At 39.6% G+C, this 19,369-nt stretch overlaps 1 protein-coding gene across 2 annotated transcripts in view; it reads left to right on the forward strand.

Annotated features, from left to right (window-relative positions):
• The window catches only part of Grb14 (growth factor receptor bound protein 14), a 114,051-nt gene extending 95,550 nt beyond the window's left edge, over positions 1 to 18,501 (forward strand). For both annotated transcript variants that reach the window (XM_055599895.1, XM_055599896.1), the window contains 6 exons: positions 7,624 to 7,704; positions 14,346 to 14,462; positions 14,563 to 14,635; positions 14,769 to 14,856; positions 16,898 to 16,991; positions 18,132 to 18,501. In XM_055599895.1, the coding sequence (XP_055455870.1) occupies positions 7,624 to 7,704; positions 14,346 to 14,462; positions 14,563 to 14,635; positions 14,769 to 14,856; positions 16,898 to 16,991; positions 18,132 to 18,278 (600 nt within the window). In that variant the 3' untranslated portion in view covers positions 18,279 to 18,501. The remainder of the gene's footprint in view (positions 1 to 7,623; positions 7,705 to 14,345; positions 14,463 to 14,562; positions 14,636 to 14,768; positions 14,857 to 16,897; positions 16,992 to 18,131) is intronic.
• The last annotated feature ends 868 nt before the right edge of the window (positions 18,502 to 19,369 follow it).

The raw sequence follows: 19,369 nt of genomic DNA on the forward strand, positions 1-19,369 counted from the left end.
CATTCACCATCTCTCTCCCCCAACTCTTCCTGAATCCACACTGTTTCTCTTCTAACCCACCTTTGTGTAATTTTTTCCCCCTCCGTACATGCCAATTTGTGCTGTCCAAGTATTCTTAGATGTGGGGATCATCCTGGGAGAAGGGGGTTGAGTGGCAACAGAGCCAATGCGGAATCCTGGGAATCAGACTCCGGAGACCAGACTCAGGGTGCATGTCTAACTTTCTTGTAGAGTGTAACAGCTTTTATATGATCGAGGGACAATCAGACCATCCCATGCTAGGCTCAAGCACCAATAATAATCAGTCAGGTTGGTGCAAATAAGGAAATGTGGCAGGGTGGGGTGTGGCAAGATCACCTCAGGAGACTTCCACGAAGAATAGGGACGCAGTCACTGCCCTGGCCATGATCCATTCTGAGACTTCACTCGGAGTCCCTAGCAGGCCAACACTGTATGCAGTAAATCAGGGCCTCTCAAGGAGTCGTAGGAGCCACTGACACCTCACTCACCATTCTCTGTGGGCCTCAATAAGGCTTATCTCAACACTCCCCACACTTGGGTGTCTGGATTTATAGTGGAGTGGAGTGTGGTAGGCACTCTTAAATAACACCCATCACCCTCTTCAAGCAGCTACTGTTTTATCAACTGCTTTCTAGTTTAATGAGTACAACTGAAACTACTGCATACATTTTATTTTGAAAGTGTTTTTGAAGCACCCTTGTATTTCATGTTGAAATTAAAATTCTGTAAGCATAATTTCTTGACGAACCCTTTGAAAAGAGTTAGAATGTACTAAAGGTAGATTAAAAATAGGGAAGACACAGAACTGATCTGTACCAAATTGTGTTGAAACACATGTTTAGGAGCTGTTGAAATGACTGAAAAGTAAAGGAACTTGTCCCAAACATAATGTGACCTGAGTTTGATCCCAGTGACCCATGTGGTAGAAGGAGCAAACCCACTTCCACAAATTGTCCTCTGTGTATGAGAGCATATTCATGGGCTCATGCATATGCAAACACAATATATATATTGTGTTTACATGTCGCTGGTGGGCAAAAAAAAACACGGAGCGCCAACTACCATATATATATATATATATATATATATATATATATATATATATATATAGAGAGAGAGAGAGAGAGAGAGAGAGAGATGGATAGATAGATTGATTGATAAAATACAAGCAATAATTTTTAAAAGCACATTTATTTTAATAGTGTTTATGCCAGTAAATTTGTTGCAACCTTAATTTTTCTAATAATTTCTTAATTTTCTAAATTTCTAATTTCTAAATAATGATCAACCATTTTCTTTTGAAAATACTGATTTGTTAGTAATAATTGCCTAAATTACAAGAAACACTTTTTATTGAAAGGGGCGCAACCCAAAGAATATGCTTGCCTATATTAGTCAGTTTCCTATTGCTACTTAGGTTCACAAATAATGTGGTTTACTACTGTTCTTAAATCTTTTTTTTTTTTTTTTTTTTTTTTTATAAAATGGAAGTTTTGGCCTTTTCTGAGACATTCTTCATAATTCAAATCCATGAATGGGTATGATTTGCCAATGTATAAATCATGTGAATTCTATTATATCATGTGCCACATGTTATAATTATCATGTCTCATATAGTTTTGTGTATTGCCAGAAAAAGATTTAGATAACTAAGAGTACACTAAAACCAGCTTTTTGATGTATTTAGATACAAAAAAATTAGAGAAAACCGAGTCTTGTTTGGGATTTGAGCATCCTTATTTTCTTTCAGCTGAGGCAGAGGAGGAATTAAGCTTCCCTCTTGGTTTGTATTCGATGTATGCTCTCGGTCATCTGTTTTTCTTCCCGTCTTTGTCATTCTGTTTCTACTATCTTTTTACTGTGTTAACATTTTTCTGACACCCTGGGTGGGAGTGGGATCAGAATGAAGACAGCAGAGTAGAGAGAACTGGTGTTCAGTGTCATGTTAGGTGAGGATGAAAGCTTTATCCTGGAGTTTTCAATGCTTTAATTGAATTCAACATTGACAAGTTATCTTAACATGAACAGTTTATGTTTAACACATTCAGTATGTTTTGCAATCATAGCTTCAATTTAGGTCTAAAAGAAGATAATAGTCTCAATAAGCAGTTTCTCCCAGGCCTTGGTAGCCACTGATCTGAGCTGTCTTTACGAATTCACCTATTCTGTGACCGAAATGATAGATGTCCCTCCATACGTTGGCGTTTGCTTATGCACTGATTGACGTTTCAGTTGTTACTGTGACTTGTGGTGTGTTTGCAATCCTATGACTGGAGAGTCAGAAATACAAGAGTGTGCTGTCTGGCTTGTCTACCCAGGCTACAAGCTACCAGTTCAATGAGAGAAACTGTGTCCCCCTCCTCCCCCGCCAAAAATAAATAAATAAATAAATAAATGGAAAATGAGTGAGGAAGACACAGGATCTGAACCCCTGGCTTCCAAACACATACATGCCCACATATGTGCATTCATTTACATATAGAATCTCATACACACATAAACATACACCTACACCTGAGCCGCCTAGGTGACTTTTCTTTTTCTCTTTGGAAAAATACTCTAGTTACATAAAGAATTATAGAAAATCTGAGGCTTAGAAAAGAGAATCATTGCTTCCATATTGTGCTGGTTGAGGGTCACACTCCCGTTCCTATCAATTAGAACTCGGCCAGCTTCTCTCTAGCCTAGTTTGGTGCCTATCTTCCCCTCCATGGGACAGGCAAATGTTGAGGTGACCCATGCCCTACCCCTCGGCCAGAGTTAAATGCTTTCTAAAGACCCCCAGCAGCACAGAGGCGCTGCCAGAATAAGGGACAATACATCTTTGAAGAAACCCGTCTTATTAGTAGGTAGCTGGCTTTTCAGCACTGATAAATAAAAGGTGGCCAAGCAGCGTGTTTCTTGTGAAAGTGTTGGTATGAGGTAACTATCTGTTCTCTAAAATGAACGTGTGTGTCTAGGAATTAAGCTCCTCTGCTTTCTTTGTGAACTTATTGTTGGCTTGAAGTTAAATTTTATTAGGTCCCATTAATGTCAATCAAGCCTTAAATTAAAAAAAAACACAATTTTTAGAAGTTGAGAAATAATTGGGTAAAAGCCTCAGCATAGAGGATTTTTTTTTTACATGCATATGAGTTTGTATTCATGTTAAGACCAAAATCTGGAGACCAGTAATTCCCCTACTCCTCTGACTTTTTTTTCTAATTACTAAATGTATTCACCTTGTGGGAATTACTTTAAGGAAATAGTCTTTAGTGGAAAAATAGCTGTTCTGGAATGTTTATGTAGAAGCATCCTGGAAATAAGATTTGATTCCTTGATTTCATGTTTTCTATTCAGTCTTCATATTGGACATGACATCCCCACCCCTTGTTTTTATATTAGTTCAGGAAACAATTTAATGCATGTGACCTCAGGACCTGGGCAGGGTAGAGGTTCCTAAATATTGTGCAGGCTGACAAGTGTGTCATAAGCCCACAGTTGCCCTTAGGAGGTAGCATGAGGCACAGGGGCTGGCCTAGGCCAGCAAAGTATGTGAAAGAAGGTGGCTCAGGCTGAGAAAAAGCCAGGTAGGGAGGCCCAAGCTATACTATGGCCCCGATGTGTGAGGTTGAGGCCTGGTTGAGGCTTTCCAAGCTGAAGAGGCAGGTATCATGTGTTTGATGATTGAATGCCAACTGCTTTTGGAGGCGGATATGGTGTTGGTGGTTCTTCTCTTCCAAGGGGGAACACACAAGAAGTGATCTTCAGCCTGGAGTTGATGGTTATTCTGCTTCCCCAAAGCTACTTCCAGTACATCCCATGGTACCTACCTCCTTTTCTATATCCTTCCTCCTGCTCAGCCCTGCAGCCTCAGATGCCTCACGAGCTGGTCAGAAGTGAGGATTGCTGTGACAATAGCTGGTGCCAGGAGGAAGCTAGAGAATTACATTAGAATCCAGGTGCTAGGACCTAACAGGGTCCATGTAATCTCAATAGTTGAAGAGTGTGGCGAAATAATAAGTAAAGCATTCCATCACTTTCTTTCCTTTAGCAAAGTGACAAATTTAAGTGGAAAGCATCCAGATTTAGAGTAAGTTTGCTCATACTTAGTATGCTTGTTTGTCAAGCTAATAATCCTGGCCTACTGTCTCATGGTAGTCTTTCTATTTACTCTGTGTAATACCATCTCCTGAAAATAAATATACTACCATCATTTACCTTCTGGAATATTGAAACTCTCTGCCAGAAATCGAACTGAGTCCCCACTACTTTGATGTATGGAGTAAAAAAACAAATGCCATAAGAATACTTAAAGAAAAAAAAATGGGCTGGGGAGATACTTCAGCTGATGAATTGATTTTACAAGTAGGAAGACCCGAGTCACTAGACTGGTGGAAGCCCCAGGTCTCAGGTGATAAGAAGGCTGGCCTGAAGGCATGCTTTTGCAATACCCGTGCTGGGCAGGCAGAGGCAGACTTGGGGCTTGCTGGTAAGCCAGCTGTGCCTATTCTGTAAGTTCTCGGATGGAATGTAACCCTTTTCTAAAATAAATAAATAAGTAGGTAAATAAATACATAAACAAACAAACAAAAGAAGTTAACTTAGGAATGACATCTAAGGTTGATAGATCTCTGGACCACACACACACACACGCACACATGCACACACAAACACACACACACACACACACACACACACACACACACACACACTGAGGAGCAGGGCCTATAGACAAACATTTATGAAAGGATGACACGCTCCTAAGGGGTCTTCCATGTAAGAGCAAATTCCTAATTTACTTAATCAGCAAAACAAGTCACCAGTCAGACATTGCAGCAACTGGATCTCTCAGTGCTAGTTAGGATGTGTAAGGTTTTAAAAATATCAGTGTTCTCAAAAGGATAACATCTTTTCCAAGGACTATAATTTGACACCAAGGAGATGTGGATTTTAGAGCTTTGCCCTGGTGAGGTATTCTAAAAGCTCTGGATCTGAGCAAAAACACTACCTTTTAAATTTTATACTTTTAAGGCTCTGAAATTAAGGTTAAAAATTTTCGTTGCTCCTCACTTAGAAAGGCAAATGGGATGGACATTGGAAGTAGGAGAAAAGAAGAAACAGGACAGGAGCCTACCATAGAGGGCCTCTGAAAGACTCTACCTAGTAGTGTATCAAAACAGATGCTGAGACTCATAACCAAACTTTGGGTAGAGTGCAGGGAACCATATGAAAGAAGGGGGAGTTAGTAATACCTGGAGAGGACAGGAGTGCCACAAGGACCAAATATAGCTGGGCACAGGGATCTTTTCTGAGACTGATTCTCCAACCAAGGACCATACCTGGATATAACCTAGAACCCCTGCTCAGACATAGCCCATGGCAGCTTAGCATTCAAGTGGGTTTCCCTAGTAAGGGGAACTGGGATTGTCTCTGACATGAACTCAGTGGTGGGCTCTTTGACACCCCCCCACCCCGCCAAGGGAGGAGCAGCTTTGCTAGGCCACAGAGGAGGACATTGCAGCCAGTCCTGATGAGACCTGATAAACTAGGGTCAGATGGAAGGGGAGGACAACCTCCCCTATCAGTGGACTTAGGGGCAGGGAGGAGATGGGGAATGGAGGGTGGGATAGGGAGGGAATGAGGGAAGGGCTACAGCTGAAAAAATTTGGTTGCTAACTTATTTCAAGGAAATGTTACCCATGTGTCTCTCCTTCCTTGTTTCTTAGCCTCTCTGGGTCTGTGTATTATAGAATGATTTATCCTGTACTAAAGTGAGTACATACCATGTGTGTCTTTCTGAGTCTGGGATACCTCACTCAGGATGATTTTTTTTAAGTTTTATTTTTTTCTCATAATTTATTTATTATGTATCCCAGTTGAAGTCCCCTCCCTCAACTCTCCCAGTCTCACCCTCCCTCCTTCCCTCTTCCCCTCATCCCCTTCCCCTAGTCCACTGAAAAGGTGAGTTCTCCACCATTGCCATCTGCCCACAGCTTGTTAAGTCTCATCAGGACTGCCTGAATACTCTTCCTCCATGGACTGGCAAGGCTGCATCATCAGGGTTGAGTGATCAGAGAGCAGTCAACTGAGTTCGTGATAGAGGCAGACCCTGCTCCCCTCATTCAGAGATCCACATGGAGACTGAGCTGCCAATAGGCCACATCTGAGCAGGGGGTCTATGTCTTCTCCATGCATGGTCCTCTGTTGGTACATCAGTCTCTGCAGGACCTCTTGGGTTCGGATCTTTTAGTTTTGTTGGTCTCCATGAGGTGCACATGTCCACTCCATTCCCACCCCAATCTTCCTCCATAAGATTCCCTGTGCTCTGCCCAAAGTTTGACCTTGAGTCTCAGCATCTGCTTTGATCCCCTGTTGGGTGAATTCTTTCAGAGGATTGAGGGTGAATATACACAATATATAAATAACTCAAGAAATTGAACACCAATAAACCAAATAATTCAATTAAAAATGGGGTACAGAGCTCATCAGAGAATTCTCAACAGAGTAATATAGAATGGCAAAGAAACACTTAAAGAAATGCTCAGTGTCCTTAGTCATCAGAGAAGTGCAAATCAAGGAAACTTTGAGATTTCCCCTTACACCTATCAGAATGGCTAAGATCAAAAACTCAAGTGACAACACATGCTAGAAAGGATGTAGAAAGGGGAACCCTCCTCCATTCCTGGTATGAATGAGAACTTGTAAAACCATTTTGGAAATCAATCTGACACTTTCTCAGGAAATTGGGAATAGCACAACCTCAAGATCCAGCTATTCCACTCCTGGACATATACCCAAAACATGCATCACCATTCAATAAGGTCATTTTCTCAACTGTGTTCATAGCAGCTTTATCTGTAATAGCCAGAATATGATACCATTTTTTAAACTGCTGAGCAATACTCCATTGTATACATGTGCCACATTTTCTTTATCCATTGTATGGTTAAGGGACATATAGGTTGTTTCCATTTTCTGGCTATTATGAATAAAGCTGCTATGAACATAGTTGAACAAGTGTCCTTGTAGTAGGATGGGGAGGGGAAGTGTGAGAGCCAGAGCGGTTGAGGACACCTGGAGACCATGCCCTGAGAAATCAATAAAATGGGGCTTATGGTAGCTCACAGAGACTGAAATGGCAATTACAAAGCCCGTATGAATCTGCTCTAGGTCCTCTGTGTTATGGTTGTTGGCTTAGTGCTTGGGTGGGTAGGTGGAGGGAAACTCATGAAAGTGGGAGTGGGGTTGTCTCTGACTCTTTTGCCTGCTCTCAGGACCTTCTTTCTCCTACTGGGCTACCTTGCCCAGCCTTAATGTAAGGGTTTGTACCTGGTCTTGTTTTATCTTGTGTTGCTTTTAGTTTATGTCACTGGGAGGCCTGCTTTTTCCTGGGGGGAGATGGGAGAGGTAGACCACGGGGAGAGAATAGGTGGTATGAAACGGGAAGGAGCGGAAGGAAGGGAAGCTGCAGATGGGAAATATGTATGAGGAAATAAATAAAAATTAATAACAAAAGCAGTGTTTTAATTTTTTATATTGATAATGAGTAGCTAATGGAAGTGTTGACATTCAGTGAGTTGATATCTTGAGACCCTGTGTTTTTTCCTTTTTGTTCTACAGTATGGCATGCAGCTGTACCAGAACTATATGCACCCATATCAAGGTAGAAGTGGCTGCGGCTCTCAGAGCATATCACCCATGGTAAGGAGCAAGGTTTTGAATCTGGACTTTATAATTACATCATTTACTGCTACATTACACTAAACATATGTTTTTATACTTTGCCTTGTGGTCATTACAGTAATTCCTCTGCTACATTTTCATATAATGTTATAAAGAAGTTGTATTTTTGTGTTTTGTATATATTTAGTTCCTGTAATTAAAAATGAAACAGAGAAAAAAAAGGAAGCATTCAATGAAAGCCAATAATTTTATGTGTTAACATAAAATGAATAGGAAGACTTATGTGACCCATTCAGTGAGATTATGACATTTGAAGATTAGGTCATAATATGATATTTTGCAAAATATTTTTCTAGACATTATGTGGGTTTTAACTTAACAACTATTGTTCAGGTTGTAGAGTTATAGACTTCCTTCAGTATTAATTTAGTATTGTTATTACCAATTAACATACCATGATTTACGCTTTTGAAGATACATTATAAATATCCAGGCTTTTCTGCATTATAACTTTTTTTTAATGGATATTAAGATTTGGTTTCCCTTTTTTATTTTTTTTTATTTTTAATTATACATTATTTACTTTGTATCCTCCTTCTAGTTCCCTCCCTCCTCCCCTCCCAATTCCTCCCTTTCTCCCCCTTCTCCACACACTCCCCTCCTCAAGTCCACTGGTAGGGGAGGGTTTCTTTTTCTTCCTTCTGATCCTAGTCTGTTAGGTCTCATCAGAAGTGGCTGCATTGTCTTCCTCTGTGTCCTGGTAAGGCTGCTCCCCCCTCAGGGGGAGGTGATCAAAGAGCCAGTCACTGAGTTCATGTCAGAAGCAGTCCTTGTTCCCATTACTATGGAACCCACTTGGACACCGAATTATAAACTTTTTAATAATAATAATAATAATAATAATAATAATAATAATAATAATAATAATACTTTTTAAAGTTACAGACCCTTAAAAAGCCATCTGCCTTCCAGGAATCCATAAAACTGGAAGTTAAAAAATCTAGACCAAACATGACATCAGTGCAGAGCTATTTCAACTGTACCATGGATGCTCTCTACAGATGTACACAGAGAAAGCTTTTGGGCTTTCTCTAGAACCTAGTTTTAACTTCTTGTACGTTAACACAAAAATCAACTTCTCACATAAAGTTTGTGTTCTTCTCCTTTCGGTGTTCTCTCTGATGCTGAGGGCATTCAAACTTCAGTCGTATGTGCCTGTGGTACAAATTAGTTACTGTGCATTTTTTGAAATATGTATTTCCGCCGAGGTTAAAATACATTCTTCATGGCTGTGACCAAGAAAGGTGTCTTGTGAGACCTACATGTGTCTCCCGTATCAGGTTGCAGATGGAATGCCTCACTCTAGGAATGAGCATGAAATGACGTTGACTATGGAGCCTGATAGAACTGCAGAGAAAAACATCTCCAGTTTCCTTGTTATGTTCCTTTAAGTGATAGAAAATAACGTGTGTCATATTCTTATAAGCCTTAAACTAATAAACTAAGGCAGATAGTGAATTTTATAAAAGCAGTCTCTTTAAGGAGGGTGTTTTTACAGTTTGTCAGCTTACTTGTGTCTTTCAATCCACATGTATATAAAAAGCATATTGAGTTTTATTATCTTAATCCTTTCCTAAATCCCTCCAAATTCTTTTTAGAGTCTGAAGTTATTAGGATGAATGTGTTAACAACTAAGCATTTGGAGGCAATTATTAAGTGTCGTTTTACTCATGGGGAAAATGTTATAATCAAACACCCTTCCATTTCCATCACTGTCCATTAGCATTCAAGTATGGGGGCTGCTGTTACCTTTCTTTGTGGAAACTGACTAACATGGGGAATTGCAACCTGCAGTCAAGCTGTGTGTGAGGCTTTCGTTATACTGTTAATTGATCGCTGTGTATGTGAAGACAAACTCCCTTAGTGACTGTTATTGAGTATGGGGGCTAAAGAGGGAGAGAGGTTCAGGTGCCTGTGTGGAAAAGTCTTGTCCAAGGGGTGGGGTTTTGGTCAGAAAGGGCAGTGTTTATGGCTTTTATCTATGTGGCTGATAATTTCTATGATGGGAACGCAGAAGCTGTGGGAAGCATTTTGTTTATTTTGGTGTCTGAGGAGCATCCCACCTAAAAGCTTATAAATGCCAAGCCCTATCCCCTAGCTTAGCTGCTTTTTATTCAGGGACTACTTATAGGAAGTCACAAATAAAAGATAGGACACCCAGTTACAAATTTATAGGAATACTCTATAAATTTTTTCACACATACATTTTGAGAAGAGAAATGATGAAAAGGTTCATACACCATAATGAACATCATAGCTATAAAACTGCATATAGCTACCCCTCATTGGCCCTGAGATGAGAATCAGCAGCAGCCATTTCAGGAGGCCAAATATACCTGGTTCTTTATGGGGCAAAGTAAGAATTCATGTGAAGTAGGGCCTGTTGATAGAGCCCTAGCTGAATCGAGGAGACACGGGAAATCCTCCTGTGTTCTTTCTGTTCTCCACTTCTGACCCTGACCTACACATTCTAAACTAAAGTTCTTCCCATACCTCCTACTTTGCGGTCAATAAAAGAATCCTAGACAAGACACAGCATGCCAGTTACCCCTTTTACCATAAACTGTCTGCATGACTTTGGCTACTCACTGGTTTCCTACTGTGCAAGATAAAGGGATTACTGTATAGTCTTTGAGGAATATCATATCTCTACTGTCCTGTGGCTCTGTAGGAATGAGCCGAAGTGACAATACAGGAGAAATTCTGTGCCCTCTTTGTAATGAGGGGGCTACAGATTTATCCAGCTCCTTCAAATGGATTGTGGCTACTATGTGCCTTGCAGTTAAACTCCTAGAGTGACAGACATATTATGCAAACTGCTCTAAGAGTGGATGGATTCGATTTCAAAGCGTGAGTTGTAAAACCCAAGGTAGCCCCAGGCCCCTTCTTGATGAAAAGATGGCAAGGTTGTTGCAGTCATGGACTGTGTTCCTTACGGACCGTCTCATTCATCCCCTAAGAGGAATGGGTGAGAAACGGACGAGGCAAATATTTGAGAAACCCAACCAGTTCTGAATGTTATCAGCACTGCTTTCCTATATGAAGGAAAGCGAGCTGAAAATGACCTTTCCAGTCTGTCAAACCCTGCTTCACTTCTATTTCTTTGTCCACTAAAGGTAAACTATTAATTTTTCATCCACCACCTGCCATTCAGTAGAAACCATTTGCTGCATTCCTGTTTTCCCACGGTGTAGTTACCATAGCAAATAAAAATGTTTCTTGCTTGTCTTGCACTCTGCTTGCATTTGCCAGATAATTATGAACATGGGATCTTGTTTTATGTCCCTGCCTGCCATATTGTGGGGGAAAAAAAAAAAAAAACAAACCTGATTGTGTTTATGTCTATTTCCTAACCTCATTTTTATGTTATCAGGAACTTGAGAGTACAGAACCCATCTTGACATGTGGAGGTAGAGATATCGTAAGGATCAAGCTATCATTAGGATCGGGGCCAGTTACTCTGTGGTTGGGGCAGGTGGATGATTTTCATTAAGGTCGGCAAAGCAGAGGCATATCCGACTGGTCCACAGCCCAGCACAGAAGATCATGGGGTGAGAAGGGCAAACCAAAGTGTGACAGCAAATAGAGATTACAGAGACAGCATCTGCCAGGAAAGAGCAGCTGTCAGTAAGAAAAACTCCTGCAACAAACAGGAGATTGTGTGAGGGTCTCAGGAATAGAGGTGAGCCCTAATAAGACCGCAGTTCCCTCATGTGTCTTGAAGAGGAAATATCAGATGCTAATAAACAGGAGTATGGGATGCAGTGATAAAGAACCCGAATTTTTTTTTTTTTTTTCTCGTGGACGAAGCTTTGTTTGAAGCTCCTATGTGGCCACAGTCAGTTGGTTGAATCCTCAGAGAGGTATGAAATGGCGCTCTCCAAAGGTCCCCACGTGTAGCAGGGTTTGACTTTACCATTGTCCCCTCACTTCCGCTTTCATTCTTCTAATAATTAGCCATTTAGACTAACTTAACCATTTCCATTTTGTGCTGTTTCCTTTGGGAAAGTTTTTATATCATTCCCCTTCCTGACAGAAACAGCAAGACTCTCGACTAGAGAGTTTGACAACTATATCTCTTTTCTAGTTTCTTGACTTCAGGGGTGACACGGTTATTTTTTCTTTTAAAAAGAGATTTGTTGTGGGATAAAAATCCCCCCAAATGAAACTAAGATCTAGGCATTGGTTGATTTATTTTCAGAGAATATGAAAAAAAGAATTAGCGAAGAAGTGATGGCCTTTTCACTTATTTAAGGCCGTCTTCATTCTGTGGCACTACCTGTGGTTCAGGCTCGTGTTCGTAGTTACCATTTTTTCATGTGTCTCCGCACAAGAAGGAAACAGTGATGCATTAAATACAGACATCTCTATGTCATGGAAATATCAGAATTACTATTCCACCAAATTTTATTTTCGGAATAAAACTGGAACTGAGACATTAAGTCTTAAAAGTAGATATTCAAGAACAAATATGTTCAAGTTTTTTCCATCATAAAACATGAGTACTTTTATTCAGCAACAATGATACATTTTAGAATTTTAACACACAGTGAAAAACAAAAACGAGTTTTTCAGTGCTTTTCAAGTTCATGACATTGTACTCTTTTGGTTTTGGGGAGAATAAATTACTTTTTCCTGGAATTCTCAGAAACTTCAAAATTGTGTTTATTTTAAGAGTATTCCTAACACTCTTCACACTATTATATTTGAATAGCTAAAATTAATCTTTAAAGAATATGTACATTAAAATTTAATAATAAAAAATAAAATATGAATACCAGTTCTAAGTATATGTGTCCTGACCTAATTATACCTTCCATAGCTATGAGTTTTATTTTTTAAATTTTATTGATTCTTTGTGAGCTTCACAGCATGCATTCTAATCCCACTTATCTCGCTATCCCTTCATATCTGCCCTCTGCCTTCTGCCCTTGCAACCTTCTCCCAAAAGAAAATATGAAGAATAAAAAAATAATAAGCCAAAAACAAAGCATAGGAAACATCTCCTCATGGAAGCTATAGAGTCACCGTGTGAGCCACGGCGTACCCTTTTGTGGGCCCCACACCTTGACTGGGCAACACAGCAGTGCTGGCTCTGGTGGCATGGATGTGGGTGAGCTGGCTCGGAGGGCATGGGAGTGGGAGAGCTGACCCTGCTCCTTGCTGGCTGTGTGCCCTGGTGTTGCGGGTACAGAAGAGAGCTTGTGGCTGACCAACTCAGCTACTACCCAGGCCCAGATCCAGGGCTTTGAGTTGGCCAGCCCCAACATCTACCTCATCTATGAACTGCTGAAGTGTGTGAAGAGCAAGGATCTCCATGACATAGGTCAACAACAGGAAAACTGAGTGGAGTTCCGATGAGGATCCAGTTTTGGTAGTATAACAGAAGCCAGAGGCCTGGAACCACACCAATGACTCACTGCAATGATCATTTGCAAGTAAAGATGTGTGGACAAAAGAGTGTACTGTGGGATAGTTATGCACTTTATAAAGAGCTATTCCAAGCCAGAGAGAGATGCCTTAGGTGTTAAGAGCACTGGCTGCTTTTCCATAGGACCTGGGTTTAATTCTCAGCACCCACATGATGGCTCACGAATCCTCTGTAATCCCAGGTCTGGGGAATCCAGTATCCTCTTTTGACCGTCATGGCCACGACACATGTGTTGCACAGACAAACATGCAGGCAAAACACATAAAATAAAAGGCTATTTCATAAGTAGTTGCATTTGACTTAGTGGATTATTTTAACGGAAAGAGTTATTCCTTGCTCAATAGGCATTTTGCCTTCTTCCTAGACAATCTGAAGAACTAGCTTTCATTTACTGTTTTACTAAATGTGTCTATTCAACATTTCCTCAGTTGTTTTGACAGATGACAACTAGGCAAATGAGTGTTAGAGCACCATTTCACCCCTTTTGTGTGTTTTAAGTCTTAAAGTTTTGATTAGCCACTTTTGGAGTCCTATAGGAGGCACAGTTTAGAGTAAGCATTGGAGGCACCAGACATTTTTAAACACATGGGCCTGTTTGTCCAAAGGAAGAAAATGACTGATGCTTGGTCACCCGGAAGGCTCGAGTGGATGTTTAACAACCTAGTGATTGTTTTGCTATTCTGTGGAGCCAACCTTCCTGAATCCATCAGCGTCCCGAGTTTAGTCTCTCAGCGAATAGAACCTGATCTTATAAAAGAACCCCATGTACTTTGCACTGTTGATCACTCAACTGAACCTATCCTTGTCAGAATGGTCACAGGTGCTTTGTTACTTTGCAAGGGGGAGTTTCCATGTAGCTATGCCTAAAGCTTTGTTGAGATGATCGTCATTTGGAGACCTCTTTCCGAAGTTTTACTATGCTTAAAATGTGTAAGGGAAATAAACCATGGCGTCAGACCCTGGCAGTTCTGACCCAGTGCCTGCTAAAGTCAGTGGTACTGATTTGAGTTCTATCTTTGTCCTTGCATGGATTGTTTTCCTGATGGCCATGACACTTGCAGGGTCCCAGTCCAGAGTGGACACATGTGGCCAACAAAACACTGAAGTTCAATGGAAAAATACAGCTTGACAGTGCAAATGTTTCTGTTCTGTTGTATGTGTTTTCCAGAGAAGCATATCAGAGAATTCCCTGGTAGCAATGGACTTCTCAGGTCAGAAGAGCAGAGTCATAGACAACCCCACTGAGGCTCTTTCGGTTGCTGTTGAGGAAGGACTCGCTTGGAGGGTACCAAGAGCTTCATTTTTTTTTTTTCCCTCAGATGTTTAGGATTTGAGTCATTTTGCCCAAGAAGCTGAATTTTATTTTTGTTCACTTTCTTGCTCAGAAAAAAGGATGTTTACGCCTGGGGAATCATGGTAGCCCCACTGCCCCCTCCCAGAGCTCTGCTGTGAACATGGGTATGTCTGCCCTCAGTACTTGCCAACCACTTGATGGAGAATCGGTGCCTTCAGATAAGATCACGTGGAATAGGATGGGGTTGGCATGCAATGAAGTCATGGTAATGTCAGACAAACCTTTGTCTTTCTTCAGCTATCCATCGGTCCCAGCCATGGTTTCACCATCGAATTTCTAGAGATGAAGCTCAGCAGCTGATTATCCGGCAGGGGCCTGTGGATGGGTAAGTTCGATGTCTGCAGTCTGTGTGATCATGTTTGGATTTTTACGCCCTGTGAATGATAAATTACCTAGCACATACAAAAATGTTTCAATATTGCCTTATCACAAAGCAGAGGAACTTTTGTTCTATGAGTGTGGTGCTCCCTCTCTTCTCACAGTGTTTAATATTTGTACATAAGTGATCAAATAACAGATACTTTACTTTTGACCAGTTAGCATTAATATCCATTTTGTTTCTGTGAATTCTATCATCTCTAACACTAAAGCATGAATGGAGGCAGCCAAGTGTTGTTTGAGGTTTCAACATTTTGGTTTGCATATGTAATAGATATGATCCAAACATATTTCATAGCATAATGTTGTTCTAAATTGGGTTTCCTTGATATATTAAAAATATAATAATTGAAAGGCTTCTTCTTGTTAAATTTTGAATTCTTGCCTTATTTTTTAGTATCTTCATTGTCATTTCTCCAAAATAATATGTACTTATAAAATTACTTTTTGGTGATATCTCTTATTATAAAAAATAAGAGTATAATAATAATGGGTATAATAGAGTATAAGAGAGGAGGATAAAATGAATATGGAACATTTATAATCAGGCTTTTGTTTTTCACTTAGTATATTTCATCCACTTGGTAGAATTCTAGCCTGATTTCCTTCTCCAATGAAGAACTAATGAGTGGGTTGGTTAATTTTATGTTAGAAGAGGAAAGGAGGCAGGAACCATTTAAGCAAGTGGTGATCAGGTCTTAGCTGATGACATTGACAACACTGAGCTTTTTTGACACTGATGCTCAGGTAAACATACACATTTGTACATTTCACTAGACTTTAAGAAGAAATATGACTGTGTTTTTCTGCAGAAGGCAACGTCCTTGTGGTTATAAATATGACGAGCTGTAGACTTACATAGAAGAGACCAAGAAATAAAATAAATGATAAGTAATTACGGAAGTGTTTTAGGTTGCAGTTCCCTTAACTTTAGAGTTCACTATTTGTAAATTAAAGGAAATAATTGAATAGAGAATAACATATAACTATGTTTCTTTAAATATTTTTTTTTCTTTTTCATTTCTTTGGAAAGATGTGATGCTGTCCCGTAGCCCACTAGGTGGTAGTGCTGATCTTCTTGGGAAAGGAAGAGAATTACATCTTTCTTTACTGCTGAAATGCCCTTTTGTCCCTTCCCCCAGTGATGTAATCTCTGAGTCTTACACAGTACACATGAAATGGATGCTTTTTTCAGACATTGGCTGCCTCTTTGCCCAGGCACAGTGAGATTAGTATTGGAGTCAGCATAGGGACATTTACACAGTGTACTTGCCAATAATTAATACAAAACGGGCTTTGCACAGCACTGCCAGTAAATACGAATCCCTGCCTGGTAGTCTTTTTTCTAGGCCATTAGGCCACATCTTGCTTGTCTAGCCTGACATTATAAAGGTTTTCTGCTGGACTCTTTGAGGTTAAAGTGCATGTTGTTTTGGGTCTTTCTTTTACTTAAAACATCTTTACCTAAACATTTCACAAACAATTTCAAGATTAATTTGTTAGAATATATTCATTTCTTACTATTTGAGTCTATAGTGGTAGAAACAAGAGGACCCACTGCCCAAAAAGGGTAAAAACCTATTTCATTCCAAATAATTCCCTCTTTTGAGGGGCCTGTCATGCTCCGTCAGTTAAAATAGCAATATCCCTTCTTTGTGATGGAGAGCTATGAGAAAGTACCTAGTTTTTCAGTGAGAAAAAGGACATAGGAGTAATTATTGATGTCACTTTAACATTATATTGGCAGTTGTGATCATGCAACCTGACAAAAGGTTTGTGTATTCGCTCTACTGTAGTCCATTAGTATAATGATTTTCTTTATGGTGTAAATTTATTACCTGTTGGATAGTCTTACCCACTGACTACCTAGTAAAGGAGGCCCTGGCTGTACCATTTATATGTATGCTTTCCTGAATTTGTACACATTATGTTTTCATGAAGTCTAAGTATACAGAGAAAAAAAAATGAAATCCCTTCTTTCTCTTTAGAGTTTTCTTGGTACGGGATAGTCAGAGTAATCCCAGAACGTTTGTACTGTCGATGAGTCACGGACAAAAGATAAAACACTTTCAAATTATACCCGTAAGTAATCGTGACTTCAGGTTTCATGTATTGGAGATAGTCTTAATGCATATGCTTTGGAAAGCATTGGTTTTCTTTTGTTCCTCTTATTAAATATAATTTGGGAGCTTGTGCTTTGACTAGAGTTAAGTTTGGCAGAAATGGTTTTATGAGCCTGAATTAATATAAGAAATACAGGAATTGTAAAAATTAAATTTTCCCCTTTTCCATGAAATATGATTTAGCAATATTGTATAGACCTCATGCCACCTATTGTTAAAGGCCACTAAAAAGTCCTTCCCCTGAATGTCACTAACAGTTTTTAAAAAGCAATGCTTGAAAGCTCCTTTTGCCTCCTTCCTCCTCTCAAAATATATGCTTTTGTTGATGTTTCCCTTTAACTTCTTTACAGCCATGGTCACAGATGCTGTAGCACTAGTGGACATTTAAATAATTCTTAGAAAATTAAAAACATCCTTAGCATCGCCTGCTTTGATGTCTCTTTTGCATTGCTGCTGCATGTCTGTATGAGTGCGCGTATGTGATGTGCGAACTGGAAGTCCACAGAGTAGCAGAGATGTGGTCCATCTTTTGTAAGAATTCCTCTTGAGATGCCTCTTTCTGGATTTTTCCAATAGCTTTCTAAAGTGTCTTTCTTGCTTCTTTGATTATTTTTTTATTATGCAATCAGTGACCCCAGCAAATATGAAGTGATTTGTGCACAAAAACACAACAAAAAATAAGTTAAATTTTTTTTTTTTAAGGAGGAAAACAACTCTTAAGTGAAAACATTGCAGTTTTCTGCTTGGTAAAGGGTATGGAATCCTCATTGAGGGTAGGCAGTAGAAGTGCTGTCCTAACTAAACAGAACAGGGGGAGAATGAAGAGAGAAAGAGCCAGACTGCTTAATCAAACAACAGACACTTCTTTTAAATGCAGGCGATGTTACCGGAAAAAGTAGCCATGATGTTGTTTTCATTGCCCTTAGTTTTATACACTTGTTGATCTAAGCTTATAAAAACATAGGACACAAAGGACGATACTTGCTGTTCTGGGTAGTTTATTTCTCCCCCCAAACCCCCCCCCTTTTTTAAAAAAAAAAAACTGCTTGTTTGTTCTTTGATCTTTACTTTCGCTAGTCTGTTGCTTTTCCCTTTGAAGGTGGAAGATGATGGCGAGATGTTCCACACCCTGGATGATGGCCACACAAAGTTCACAGATCTCATCCAGCTGGTGGAGTTCTACCAGCTCAACAAGGGGGTCCTTCCTTGCAGGCTGAAGCATTACTGTGCTAGGATGGCCCTTTAGCCAAACTGAACGTGACTCATTGAACTAGAAGAGAGAAAGGATGCAAAAGATAATGATTAAAGAGAGAGAGACCATAGGCTGAAAACAAATCATGGTGAAAAGAGTATTTCACCTGTGAGTTACGAAAGTAGGTCACGAATTGCAAATTAGCAAAGACTTGGATTCCTATTACACTCATTACTAAAATTTATTAGTTAAAATTAAACCTTAGTTTAAAAAAAGACTTGTGTTCTTGTGTGATTTTATACTACTATAATATGTGGTTTAGTGTGAAACTTTAAGCACTGACTAGTCTTTAGTGGCATCAGAATTCTCACCATGCTATATAAGAGAGAAACTGAGGGTAGATATACAGAGGTTGGAGTCACAGACTTACAGCCACAGCATTGATGAGGTAAAGACATAACGGTCATGAGCTCAAGGCCCAACTGCACTATGTAGTGAAACCCTGTCTCAATGAACAAGGCTTTGGATGCAGCTAAGTAGTCCTTGAAATTCTGGGTTTGATCCTCAGCACAACCAAAAGCAAAAAACAAAAACCGATTCAGAGAGATCCTGTACACACTGTATTTCAGCTATGCTACTTAAAAATATTAAGTATGATAATAGCTCCAAATAAAATTAGCTACAACTTGTTGATATAATTATAAACTATTTGAACTACATGTACATCCGAGTTTAATATAACAAAAAACAAATCATATTGTTAAGTAATAGCTAAATTATTGTTAGGAAAATTTATTTTTGTGATAGTTTATGATGTTTTTTATTAAGATTTATTTATTATGTACACAATATTCTGTCTGCATGTACACCTGCAGTCCAGAAGAGGGCACCAGATCTTATTAGAGATGGTCGTGAGCCACCATGTGGTTGCTGGGAATTGAACTCAGGACCTTTGGAAGAGCAGCCAGTGCTCTTAACCTCTGAACCATCTCTCCAGCCCATTTATGATGTTTTTTTAAATCTCTTCCAGCAGTGTATCCTTAATTGCATATTATTAAAATATTTTCACTTTTTTTTTCCTTGGGTGGACATTTTTATCTTTAAGGAAATAATCAAAATGTAGAAAAGGTTGGCATACTTAACAT

Source organism: Psammomys obesus, unplaced genomic scaffold (assembly GCF_907164565.1).
Source record: "Psammomys obesus unplaced genomic scaffold, mPsaObe1.curated_primary_1811, whole genome shotgun sequence".
Taxonomy (NCBI): domain Eukaryota; kingdom Metazoa; phylum Chordata; class Mammalia; order Rodentia; family Muridae; genus Psammomys; species Psammomys obesus.